The sequence below is a fragment of the Pogonomyrmex barbatus genome, unplaced genomic scaffold (genome assembly GCF_055798465.1).
Source record: "Pogonomyrmex barbatus isolate J1 unplaced genomic scaffold, ASM5579846v1 scaffold1, whole genome shotgun sequence".
Lineage (NCBI taxonomy): Eukaryota > Metazoa > Arthropoda > Insecta > Hymenoptera > Formicidae > Pogonomyrmex > Pogonomyrmex barbatus.
The window spans coordinates 25,194,058-25,208,653 of NW_028297098.1; the positions used below are offsets into that span (position 1 = coordinate 25,194,058).

Consider the following 14,596-nt stretch of genomic DNA (forward strand, 5'->3'; position numbering starts at 1 on the left):
TATACGTCGCGAGAATAACTTGAGAGATTATTTCTTACTTGCGATTGAAAATTAGAAGTCGTCTTCAATCGGCGAAGAATTCGCATGGTCGACGTAACGTTCGAGGCGATTACTACATCAGGAGACGGCGATCAATTCTCGGCGGAGAAAGTCGTGGGAAGAAGTGCCGAATGGATCTCCCGAATTTAACGGATGAGAGACGATGCTTAGAAATGAATATGACGACACCATAGATGATCGAGTCGAGAAATAATGAGATTTAATTATCCACACTAATCACACATTGAAATACGTTGTAATTAATTACAACAGGAACATCTTTAAGACTTAAATTGTTACTGCGGGAAAGAAAAAAACGTTATTCTCGGGCTATCATGTATCTATGATAACAAATTGTACAAAAAAAAAACTAATGACCTGAAATAAAAGTGGAAAACGCATTTTATGATTCTCGCTAAAAACGACTCTCTTCGTATTTCATAGTATTTCATAGTTTTACGTTAAATGTTGATAAACCGGTGACTCGAAATCTGCTGTAACTTCCGGCGCGGAAGCGACAAGGATTGCACATGCAAATTCACTTTCGTGTAAACTAAAAATTAACAGTGTACTTATACAAGCAGCATTAGCTCCTTTCGTTATCCTAGCGCTATTCGCAGCAACCTCCGGTCGCTGCAAACAAGTGTACGAATGTTACGATATCGACATCAACGCTTAGCGCCCACGAATAATCTAAACAATCGTATATTTATTATAACGATAACAATTTGATCGGTTACAACAAGACGCATTACATCTTTTAGAGGAGGAATATCGTCGCCGTCCTTGTCGGGCGCATAACGACAATAACGATGACAACGAAAAAGGAAGGAATAAGAAGGAGTGAAGGATTATTGACACGGGAGGAGGAGGAGGCATATGGATGTGTCTACAGTTTCTGCACGATGTCGAATTTGTCCTTGAAGCCGATCGTCTCCTTCTTCGGGTCGTACTTTTTGCGCTGCGCCAGCATCTCCCTAAGTTCCTTCGCGCTCATCGTCAGATTCAGGCCCTGAGATCGGGGAGGCTCGCTGTTGTTCGCACCATCCCCGACCCCCAGGCTACCGTTACCCGTGCCGTGCACGTGATTCACGCCGCCGTTGCCGTTTTCCCGCATGTTGGACGATTCTTTGCTGCCGGTCGTCGTCTGCGCCATGACGGTGCTGTCGCTATGCGCCGTGTCGTTGGAGTTGATGGACTTTTGCGTGCTCTGAAACAAAAGGAAAAAAAAAGAGATACGAGATTGTTAAAGGGAAAACTAAAATTAAACAATTATTAATTAAATACTTAAATTAACAATTATTAATTCATAAATTTGTAAATACAATTTATAAATAAATATGAATGTATAAAAATATAATTTAAAAATACACATAAAATTAATAAAAGTAAAGAAAAAAATGTAGAAAAAAATCAATTTTAAATCCGAACAGTCAGTTCATTAAATAATAATGCGTGAAAAATAGAAAATTCTGTATAATAAATAATTTTAAATGTATATAAAATAAAGAAGCAATATCTCTATTATATATTTATCCGCCAAGTAGTATTTAGACATCATAACAAGTATAAGTAGACATGAAAGTAATATGCGATTATAATCAGAATTAAGATAGATAGAAATCGAATTTCATTACGTGCATGTTTCAATTTGTGCAACTTTGTTATTAGCGCTAACTTTTTTCAATTGGCGAGTCGCGATTGTAACTTACTGGAATGATATCCAGATAAAGATCGCTCGCGCCACGTCCGCGTTGCGAGGCAGGCAGAAACGGAACGAGACGAGATATTTCTTTTAAGCCGAATGACACTGCGGTTTTTTGACGTTTCGCTCGTATTGGTGCGCAACCTTCTGCGGCGCGCAGCAAAAAACTGCACGCCGCATAATACGGTCGGATTCACAAACGCCTACCGTACCGGCTTTAACGAGATAGCGAGTTTCCGCCCGTGATATTTCGCGATCGTATCGCGCCACTTCTCAGCCAGCATCGCACCCGGCGAGTACGCCAGTTCGGGATAAAGATCGCTGCCCGCGGAGGGATACTCATAATGACCTTGGATCCTGATGCAACTCTGAACGGTACTTAAAGGAATTCCATTACTCGGCGTCATGCACGACGATGGAGAGAGAGAACCGGTTTTCCCCGTGCCGCGCGAACCGTTTAAATCCCTTCGAAATAATGTTAGTCGGCTATCGCCGCGGCCGCTACAGTCCTACATACTGGAATTTCACGTACGATTGGCTTTCAGTACTCCGAATTATCGTCGCACAGCTGTGTGATTATTTTATTTCGCGATACGAAACTATCCCGTGACGTACCCCTTTGCTTTCCTCGTAATAAACTGCCCGTCCCGATAATTAAAAGCGAGTGTATAATTAAACTAATTGGTGTAACAACTAGACACAAAACGAAGACAGATAACAAAATTTATTTGTGTAAGAATATTACTAAAACGTTAGTGTAAAATACTGAAATGTCACATCATTTAATTTTAGAACTTCTCTCAATTTCAATATCAACAATTTAATTGTAGCAAAATTTAATTGTAACTTTTCAGGTTTCGTTTTATCCGGATCTATACAAAAATGATATTAGATATTAAATATTGAAGCGCCTAACATGATTTTTTGTTCCACGATATATATAGAATGTTTCCAGTAACTTAATCATCTAAAATATTTGCTTTTTTAATAATACAAAAAAATATCAAAGGGAAAATTTCTTCGTTTCAAAGAGACAAATATCATGATAGGCGGCAATTATTTTTAGTGCTTATTATTTTACGAGATTTCGAGAACGTCAACATTTTTTTAAATTATATAGAAAACATCCTACATTTAAGAAATCAGAGTCAAGATAAATAACAAGGTCGATTCGTAGTTACTTTTGCACACGGTTTCTGCATAGAGACTTTATGTGACATTATCGCAATATCTTCGGTATCTTCGCTCACGAGACTTTCGCGCGCATTGCACACGACGTTTTTATTCCTCGCTGCTATTGACGCAACGGTCCTATAAAACTGCAGAAATCTGTGCCATGAGACAGCGGCGACCATGAACGAGCGCTTCGCATGAGTGACATTTTTTTTTTTCTTTTGTGAACTCAACCGAAACACTCAACATAATTTTCTGTCAAAGTCCATATTTTAAAAATCCACGGGATTTTACCGGGATCATACTTCAAAATCTTTGAGTCAAACATAGAGCACCGTCGTAATCGTACGCTGTTCTATTTTTAGTACAAAAAAAAATAGTAATTATTTTTGCGACTACCGCTAAGTAGAAGAATAATCGGCGAGTTTTTGCTATCGACTATATGAATTCACCTGTGCTCTTTGAAGCAAAGCAACGTATAATTTTTCGCACGTACACGCTGACGCAAGAATAAAAATCGAGGGGGGGGGGGGAGGGGGAAAAACTAGTATCGCGCACACATATCGCGAAAAAAACCATGCTTTTATCGCCGCAGACGAGTATTTAATTATATCTACACGCGCGAGAAAACGTGGTGCAAAATGCTCGTCAACTCGATTCCTTCTCGAGAGAGGAATCCCCCGTTATCTGCATACGTATTCAGGTGAGACGTGCGCAGATTTTTGGCACGCTTTCCTCTAAAATCGTTCTAGAACGAGACACGGAAATCGAATAAGATCGAGTAACGGAATTCGATATGTCTCCCTCGCTGTCGCCATTGCGTTATACAAAATTTTATTTTCGATTTGTATGTTAAAGGGATAAATGGTAACTTGTAAGAATCCAAAAGGGATGATTGTCGACAAAATGAACATTACAGATATATCTCAACTGCTCGTTAAAGTTGAACAAAGAAATGCTTATATACATCACAAAAGCGATAGATTTACATTGGAAATTGGAATATAGCACATTATTCTGCATTTGTGCTGGTCGTATTACGCAAAAAAAAAAACAGGAAATGTCCCATTTCGGTATGGGAAAATGGCAGGATGGCTATTAATTGTGTATCGGGAGCACAATTTGCAATATCACAATTTGCAGTTGTATATAAAGTTCCTCGAAGCCTCTATTATGTAATCGATCCGCGCATCATTGGCAAGAGTCCTTTTAACAAGATGACATATAAAACACGTAATAGACGACATTTAGAGAGAAATGTTATTTTATAGATAAAAATATAAACTTGTAATTTCCATAAATAAGATAAATGATTCTGATTGTTGATGATGATGTTAAAATAATTCCAATTATTAAGAAAAGTATATAATTTTTTATTTAATAATATATAATTTTTGTTTAATTGTGTTATGTATATCATAAAATTTAGATTTTTCTGAGAGAATTTCACATAAATTATAACTACCTACAATACAGGGAGAATCTCTTAATCGTTTGCCTCCCACACATTCCATTATCATAACTGGTATGGTGTTAATTTCATGAAAGAATGAAGTTTTCTGTCATCCGTTGTTTACATATTCATATCTTCACCTAAATAGAGGATAATTACCTTGCATTATATCTTTACAAGAATTATAATATATCAATAAGAGAGATTTTTTTTCTCATAAAAAGATTACACATCATGTAATCTTTTAAATAACGTAAGTATAAATTTTTTTTAAATTTTAAATAATCCTGCGTATGAATTTTTTTCTTAAATTATTGATATTTATAGTCAAATTGCTATATATTAAACACAATAGTCTCTTTATTATTAAGAAGCGTTATTTTTTTTCTACAAATTAAATCTATACGTAATATGATCGTGACGCATGCGATCATATCTGAACGAATCGAACATGAATGCAGAATTTACGTAACATCGTAAAAATCAACGAAAATGGAAATTCGTTGGGAAAGTAGAAGAGCTTTTTTTTTTTTTTGAAATGTGCGCGCATTTATTTGATAACTGTTGAAAAAAATCTTCGGCTTACAAAGCTCGCGGAAATTAACAAAAATTAATCAACGTCACGAAACCGTTGGCGCGTCCTCCAAAAACATTATTTCCTGCGATTATGGCGTAATAGCTCGCATCCGAGAGTCGCTATTGTTACACACGCTGGTGCAGGTGCACCTGTATCGATAACTACCTAAGCAAACAACAAAGATATTCCCGAGCGTGTAACTCCTGAAACGCGAAAAATAGCGTTGTTGAAATTTGCAAGTTTATTGAAGAAAAAAACCGTACAAAAATATGGCAAGAACCGAAACAGAGAGAATAAGAAAGAGAGAGAGAGAGAGAGAGAGAGAGAGAGAGAGAGAGAGCTTGCAGATTAAAAAGCCGCAAAATCTAAAATTCTTTTTATTTGTTATCTTTTTATCTCTAATTTATGACACTTGTCATCTTGAAAATATTTTCCTCGAACGATAAATAATTCTTGTATTTCCCGATGGAGCAATAAACGCGAAAAAGATATTGACTATTTGCACCGCAGGATATTAATATTCTGCAAAAAAAAAAAAAAGCGAACCATCACCGGCTTTTTGATGCGAGCTCCCCACGGTAGCTGGAATGACTCACTCCCCACCACGTGGTACGATAAGACACGTATATAACTACCATGAATTCGTTCCATTCGAGCGATTCTTTTCCTCCTTGAACGCAACTTTGCTGCTATTATTGCATTGCGTATCAAGACGGGGATTTTCGCATAAAACTGAGAGTTGTTGAAATTACCTTCCCGAGATCGAGAATATCTGCGTTGTCCATATCTTCAAGGAACAAATGGAAAATTCGTCTATCAGATAACGTAATTTACAAATTTGCTCCAATACTAAAGGCAGAATTTTTTTAACTATCAATTTAATATCGCTAAAATTAAACGACTCTATCTAAATCGACCCTGCAAAACTCATAATTGATATACAAGAATTATAAAACGATATGTTAGATTTACGGCGGTGCCGGATAAGATTAAGCACCGTTCGATCGTCAAACGAGCGAGTTTTTCGCATTCAAATCGACCGAGATTTTCATTAGCTGGAATCGAATGGGGCGTTGCGAGGGAAAGCATCGTGTAAGCATTGTTGGGATAAGATTGCAACAATTGTGAAGGCTACGATAACGATATCAACGAGAACGAGAGATAGGGGAGATACCGGGAGAGACGTCGTCTCCGGCGACACAGAGAAAGAAGACAGAGGAAGTTTCTATAAAACGAACTTTACGCATCTCGCATGTCCTCGTGTTCTCACGTAAATACGGGGGGAATCGTCACAAGTCGTTTCATAATTATGTCGCTTTAATTAAAAGGGAAAGGTGTTTCGCTATAAATCATTTATTTCATACTTGCATCACTCGAGACGACAGCGTTACTTTAAATGATAAAATAATTAGACTTTAAGAAAGATACATTAATGTTTCGCATTAAATAAATGTTAAGTAGTATTTTGCAAGTATTTTCTAAACACATAATGTATTCCGATTATTAATTTGATTTCATCATTTCCTGAATATCATTTCCTGAATATTCTTCTGCTGCAATGCTCATCTGTTTGCGATTTAACTTGCAGGAAAAATAGCACTTCGAATATATCTCACGAAAATATATTCTACTTTTACAAAGTGATTATTCTTGGCAGAACAATGTTGCTGGCAAATCTAAAAATTTTGCCAGATCTGAAAATAATTTTATCGAACCATCAAAATTATTATGTAAGTGATGATATTGCAAAAATTTTTGATCTTTTAGCGATCAATTTAAACATCTATATAATAATTTTGAAAGCTCAATAAAATTATTTTCAGATCTGTATCGAGCCAAACTTTTATTTGCAAAAATATTCTTTCCATGTAGACACTTTTAAATTCAAGGCATTAAACTCTGAAATCCGATGACGTGTACTTAAAAATCAGCCAATCTTACAACGCTCTTTCCTTTGTATCCCCTGCGCACTGTGATGTTGCCAATTCCCATAAACGAGACGAAATCCCCGAGTGATGTTCAAGGGTTAAACGAAGCGAATAAACTGCGACTCACGAGCGATTGCCTTTATATAAATGAATCACTGTCTAGACAACAACGCGTATACAAGCGATATATTAATAACGTACACGTCGTCACTTTCGTTTCCATCTGCAGGCCGGAATTGTCGATTCAGACGTCACGGATTTAATATAGCGATTTGCGAAATGCTGATTCCTACGCTTTTTAAAACTTCAAGCATCACATGATGATCTAATCCGCATTGCAATCATTCGGAATGCATTAGATGCGTGAGTGTATGGAAAATATTTGTAAAATATTTGCTCCTCCGTGTGAACGACGTTTTAATCATTGTATGTTACGTACTTTATTTTATGAATTTTAATATTTAATCGTATTTCAAAATTTTTATATTTCTCGATGATAAAAACTTCGCAGCAATTAGCATTTATTAAATTTTATTAGAAGCTTTTATAAAAATATTAAAAAATAAATCTAAAAGAAAATTAAATATTTCAACAAAATAAAACAACATTAAATATTTCAGTTTTTTAATTGAATTAATTTTTAAAAAAGTGACTCTCTACTCTCGACTATTCTCTCGAATATTCTTCAATCAAAACAATGATTTATCCAAAAACAATAAAGAGTCTCTAGTGTTCGCTAAAAGTCAGTCATTACGCGCGATCGGAAGCAGGAAATATCAAACGATAATTTTTATTGTCATGTACAGATCGAGAGTCCGTCCGTTGGCACGTGCAAATCAGCAAAGCTTCCGCTTATTCAGCATGATTCAATCACATTTCATTCATCCCCGTGGCACAGTTACACTCGTGAATATACTCTTCGCGAAGTGGCATGATGCCGGCTCATGATGATCATTTAAGCACGTGCCGAGGTATAATTGCGTATTACTTTAAAACGTAACGATAACGAAAATCATTATAAAATGACATATAACGATTGCCGTAAATAACAATTAGGAATTGTCAGTAAATACATATAAATACAGAAGACACGATCTCTAATAAATTAAAGGAGTAAAACTTAACTTCTTTAACGGGTTAATTTATTATTAATTTATTCATAGTCTAATACCAATATGACAATGATTATAATATAGTTGACAATTAATGGGGAGAAAAAAATGCCGATGAAACGCTTCTTGCCACATTGGAATGACGATGGATGGCAACGTTCCGTCAATTGAACCCATCTCATATTCTAGAGAACGTGATAGGGGTTATTCGCATTCTTTTCACGTAATAAATACACGCTTACGACACGCGAGAACGCACACGTACATGACGTATCACCTGCTAATTAAAACGACGATGCGACGAATCGCGAACGCGTGAAAACCAATCACTAGATTTGCGACTGTCGATTGTACCACTTGATATTTCATACAACGTATGATCGATATATAATGTAATTTCCTTTCCGTTAATGCGCTTATTAACTACTGAGAAGTTCAAACGTTGATAATTCACTCGCGCAACTCGCAACAGATAACGCGAACCGATAGCCAATGTTACCAGCAGGTTATAACGAGAACATGTGTGATTCAGTGTGGCCTAGAAATAAAAGAAAGGGTATGCCACAAATACGACACGTTCGTCCTTCAGCGCAATTCGTCCTTCTACCTTCAAGTTGAAATACAATTGATTATGTCCTCATTCTAAGATACTTATCGAGTGCAACGCGATGTAACGCTCTTCTATTACGAAATGAGGAAAAATGATCGATGAAGAAAATCACCTAGAGAAAACGGCAAACGCCGTTTCAGACACTACGTACATTGCACGTTTTATACATGACGAGTCTTCTTCGCATTTCTATCTTACGCGCGATCCGAGCAAATACAGATGTTACCAAAGGTGTGATGGCATCATCAGCTCGGTTTGAATATACGGAAAGAACACTTTTACTGGCAAAACTAAAAATTTAGTCAAATACAGATCTGAAAATAATTTTATTGGATCTTTAAAATTATTATGTATTCGAATTGGTTGGTCAAAAAGATAGAAAAATTGTTGCAATATATTATTATGATGCTTAAGCATTCTACATAATAATCTTGATGGCTCAACAAAATTATTTTGAGGTTTGTATTTAATCAAATTTTTGGATTTGCTAGAAAAATTGTTCTTTCTGTGTAACGTTTATTTATGTAAGCATAGGGTAAATGTAATAAAATTTTATTGCTGACGACACAACACAGATAGACGACGGCGAAAATGACCTGACGCGAATACCGACAGATTATTTACCAAGTAGCAATTTATATCAATTAACCTCTTTGTCCCCAATTAAATCAGCTTTAGTGGAATTAACACGAGTCACGAGACAAAGACAATTACGAACAATGTTATTGGATTTTAATAATATAAATTCTTATTAAAAATAAATGCGCATTTTCAAAGAATGAATAGAAAAATGAAAATCAAATTGTGCAAGATAAAAAGATTACATAGACAAATTATGGTATAACAAAAAAAAATCGCAGTATTAAAGATTAATTATTTCTACAACAATGAAATAAAAATATGGTTTATAAATGATGATTTATGAGAAAATAGTGTCATAATCATATCTTGCAATGTCATAAATTTATACTCAATCTTAAACGAAGATGCACATACTTTTAATACAAATAACGACTTTGACATCCAGCCGCCGTATATAAATTAAGAATTATAGCATGAATTTTTACTTTGACATATTTATTTATCTCTAATCGATAATTGATACCAAATCATAACTACAATCACATAACTAATATGAATAATTATCTTACGAATATTTCCAAAAAACATGTTAGAGATATATGGATTATATTCTAAAGATTTTTCGCAACATCTAACTTTTGTAAAGTGAGTCATTTGAATTAACATAACTTTATCTCTCGATCGAGGCCGCATCTTTTCACATAACTGATAATAATGAAAGAGACGTGACGCGACGCGCGGTGAGAAATCAGCGCCGAGATAATCGCACACCACATTGGCGAAGGAAATAAAAATCGCGATTTCTCATTTTATTAGTCAGCTGATGCGCGCAAAGAGACGCGTCATCGCCGAGAGAGAATGCATCGATGGGAAAATAAGTCAGATGTCATTACGCTTGCGCAACCGTTTCCCCTGGGAAAAAAAATTTTTTTGACCGATCTCAAATTATTTCCTGCCTCGCGTCATCAACTTCGCTCGATAATTCTACGCAAAAGCACGACCCGGTACGACGTTTCTTATCGTCGTAACTGTCATGATTACCGCGGCGCAAATCGCGGCAGAACCGATTACGATCGTAAAAATATTTATGAACCTGATCTCCGCGCGATCAGCCTTCCATAAATATCAACGCAAAAATGGATATTAATGCGCTCACATAAATTGAAATCAATCGCGCGAAGTAAATATAATATTTAAGGATTGTAAGGTTCGTCGCGCGCGTGCGCCATCGTAAAGTATTAAAGAAAGTAATGTCATATGAAGTAAGAACACAAACTTTGTACGATTATACCGTTCACGTGACACGCGTGGAACTTAACGAGACAACTTTACGAATAAATTATCTGTCAAAAATAAATGTTAAAAAAAATGTTAATAAAATTTGCAACAATTAACATTATGTATAAGTCGTGTTATATATTGATTTTCGCAAAATATCATAAAATAGCCAACGAGGGAAAGCAAGAGCACATCTCTTTTGTACTATATTATACATAGAATTTCTATTCCGACTACTTTTACTGCAACACATCGATCATCGAAATAGCTAAAAGAGCACAACGACGGCAAGACTGTTCCGCGGAGAAATAACTAATTATGACACGATGACGCATGTGTATTCAATAGCGCGCACCTGCTTGTATTTTATAAAAAGTCTGTACCGCTATAAAACCTGAATGTTGCACACGGCATAAAAAATAATATGACGAATGCGGCGTTCAACAAATAATTATTAATTCGATGTATACGAAAAGAATAATTTTGCTAAAAATTTAATCAGATGTAAAAATAAATTCATTAGGCCACCAAATACGTAAACCATTCAAATCAAAATCAACTATTAAAGTATACAAATTTTTTGCAGTATTATCATCATATTTAAGCGTTTTTCTGTATCTGGTCAAGTTTTTAGGACACTTCAACACAACCGTTCTTTTTTCCACGCATCTCCGAAATAAAAACACTTAAAATATATATCAAATCACACATGTCAAGATATGAAATACAAGAAAATGTATACAAACAAAGTAGCCTTTTTTGACAACCGCGGGGAGCTAAATCGTGAAATCTTGAAGCAATATTTCGTTTTCGTGCACCCAATATAAAGTGCCTCGTACTATTAAACAGCTGCTAAGATTATCGATAGCGATGCACGCGTCGCATGCGTGTCAGGATACTTTCTAGCGTGGACGAACGGACGTAAACATGCGGCGGCGGCGGCGGCGGCGGCGGCGGCGGCGGCGCGACGCAACAGCGATGGCGACGACGAATCCAACAGGTAGACCCATGGCGCGACTCGGATAAATTCCACGCGAATGCCACGGATTCCTTCGATACGGGCGCGTCGTCTCCCGGGAGACTTTCGCGGCCGAAGAAAACGCCGATTAACGCCGAGGCGTTCGCCTTAAACACGCGCTAACCACTTTTCTCCTTCCTTCCTTTCTTTCTCTCTAATTCGCCTGAATACATTTCACATGTTTTCACCCACGGCGATAAGAACCGAGAAAACACAGGCAACGAATTGCCGTCTCTCCGTCTGGAGAATTTTCGTTTCGTTTTCAATTGTTATTATATATATATATATATATATATATATATATATATATATATATATGAAAGTGAGAGGAAAAGTAGGAAGAGGTTTTTTACTCGCTATTGTAAATCTTGGTGGATTGAATTGTAAAAACAAAAGTGACGTCCACAAAAGTGCTGTCCACTGGTTGATTCCCTCGTTCGCAATGAGATTCGCACTTATTTTCGTATATCTTTATTTCGCGAATTTGAATATCAATGCTCGCATTTATGTTTAGTCAAAAGAACCGCCTGCGATTTGCAAAACGAGTCATTCAATGCCATTCATTCTTTTTACGACTCGAATTTCGTAATTTGATGAATATCGACATACGCATTTATTCCAAATAACCTTGGGAGCAATAATTATCTCTCTCTAGAAAAAAAAATGTTGGTATTCTGCAAGTACCAAATCTTTTTCATTGCATCTCTGAAGAGAATCATTTATTATTTAACATTGTATATATTTGCGAATCCATTTACCAAGTAAAAATTAATGAATCCTAAGATAAGATTAGATTAAAACGTATTGAACTATTCGAGAAATGCTAAATCCCTTCCATCTATATCATCAAGGCAAAAATAATTTATCGTTTACGCGTATACACAATAACTTGCTTAGCAAATTTAAACTAATAAATCAAAGTCAGTTACGTGACATAGCGCTTAAATTGTTAAGAATGATCGAGATGCGTTTGCAAACACGTTTCATCGTCAGTATATCTTTTTATAATTTATTTTAGTTAAAAGTTGTATTCTCTAAGAGAGGCGGATAGTTGTAATTTTCCGTTAGAAGAATAACATTATGCAACAGGAAGGTTTTCAAACGGCTTGTTGAAAGGCATCGATTTCGTTATATATTTTTTTATCTCTCGATTCGCAAGATTGTGCAAATGCAAATTAAGCAATTAATATTCTTACGCGAATTAAAAGCAATCTCGAATTTTGGGTTATAGCTCACCGCACATATTGTGACCTAATAAACGATTAGTTTATCTCCGCAACTATGTACATTTCTGTAAGAGTGTGCCTTTATCTGAATATCTACGCGTTTAAATATCGTTTGAAAATTCTGATATCGAATATTTAGCTTAGTCAAGGATATCCATTTTTACAAAAGTAGATTAGCTTTATTCTCGCTTTAATTTACTCTTCCTTTTTCTAATTTTCACTTATTTAATTTTTATTTCCATCAATTAACTTAAATTTCAATTTACTCTGTTTTTTTTTCTATTTTTTTTATGTCCCTCTCTACCTCAATTTAAATCAATTTTAATCTCGGTTTAATTTATTTCTTATTTTTTTCTAATTTTTATGTTCCTTTCTACCAAAGTAAATTCAGCTTAATTTGTTCTTTATCTTTTTCTAATTTTTATTTTCATACACACACATTTTTATTCAATTAAGATAGATTTTAATTTTAATTTATCTCGATATAATTCTTAATTTCCTCTAATTCTTGGAAAAAAAATTAAACCAAGATTGAAATTAATCTACTGGATCTACATCTAATAGACATAAAGTAAAAGGAAAACCGGAAGTAGTCTTCTCTTACCTCGTCTGCGGAGCAGTTGCTGCCATCGGAGCGATCCTCCACGTTGTTGGGATTCCTCTCGGGCGTCTTGATCACCTTGATATTCGGCATGGTGCCCTTGATAACGATGTTATTCTCCCTGAAATAATCGTCGGCCTCCTGGTCCACCACGAGTAACTTGGTCTCGTTGGCGAACGCCTTGATGCGCTCGACCACCTGGTTGTGGGTCTCGTTCGCGATGTCGATCTCGTTAACCTCGATTATCCGGTCGCCCTGGCGCAAACCGGCCGCCTGGCTAGGCGAACCCTCGTCCACCTTGCCGATGAACTGGCCGTTCTTGCCCTTCTGCGCGTGCAAATTGAACCCGTAGCCGTTGAAATCGTCCCACTTGACGATGTGGCAGAGTCGGGCGCACGGCACCTTATCGTCCTTGAAGGAGGACATCGCGTCGCGTCACGTCGCGTCGGTCTCACTCTCGATCGCGACAAGGAGGATTATAAAGATGCACGCGAATCCGCGCCGCTGCACCACCACCAGACAGCACCACTGCACCGCACCGAGGAACGCGCGAAACGCGAGAGTCACGCGCGGACCGTGACGTGACGTGACGTGACGTGACGTGACGAGATGAGACGAGACGAGTCGAGACGGGCCGAGGAGAGCAGCAACAGCAGACGCGCGCGCGCACACACGCTCACACGGCTGTCGAAATACGTATGCGACCGAGTCACGGCAGGCGCGAGCATAAGGAACGACGAGGCACGCCGAAGGCAGCCGAAGCGTCGCGAACGGGCCTCTCGGCCTCGGGCCGCCGACGAACTGCCGAGTGATCACGAGGAATGCCGAACCGATCCGAACCCGATCCGACTGCCGGAATTTCGATGATTTTCGCTCAATTTCTCTTGTTTTCCTTCTTATTCGTTTTCATTTATCCGTTAATGCGATAAAGTATCAATTCCTGTCGATACTCGACGCTCATTTTTAGCGTCAAAATAGATCACGTAATTAACGCAGATAGTGAAATTTGAATTGATCACGTGATCTATTTTAAAGTTAAAAAGGTACGTCGAGAGTCAACATGAATTGATGCATACCTTTACTCACATAATAGAATAATCCATCGATTGAATATCATCCCTCCTGAAGTTCTCCTCTTAAGTAAAATTTGAATCGCGCAGAATGCTCCGTTCGTCGATCGCGGCTCTCGATTCGCGTTCATTTCATAAATTCCACAAAATATATCTCACTCGATGCACAATTTATGTCTATCAGAAATCAGGTCCGTTGATGCGTTTCTCAAACACAAATAGCG

General features: G+C 36.9%; 1 protein-coding gene across 1 annotated transcript; it reads right to left on the bottom strand.

Moving 5' to 3' along the window:
• Nucleotides 1-237: 237 nt before the first annotated feature.
• Nucleotides 238-14,073, bottom strand: LOC105422669 (Na(+)/H(+) exchange regulatory cofactor NHE-RF3). Its single transcript, XM_011632149.3, has 2 exons — nt 13,306-14,073; nt 238-1,249 (listed from the first exon to the last, which is right to left on the bottom strand). Exons 1-2 carry the CDS (start codon nt 13,726-13,728, stop codon nt 929-931), a joined length of 744 nt encoding a protein of 247 aa, XP_011630451.2. The 5' UTR covers nt 13,729-14,073; the 3' UTR covers nt 238-928.
• Between the last annotated feature and the right edge of the window lie 523 nt (nt 14,074-14,596).

What these genes read in the sequence shown, in the direction of transcription:
- LOC105422669 (XM_011632149.3), bottom strand. Translation starts at nt 13,728, where the DNA reads ATGTCCTCCTTCAAGGACGATAAGGTGCCGTGCGCCCGACTCTGCCAC. An exon ending in GCAACTGCTCCGCAGACGAG is followed by an intron (nt 1,250 to 13,305) that starts GTAAGAGAAGAC and finishes CTTTTGTTTCAG; the next exon opens with AGCACGCAAAAGTCCATCAA.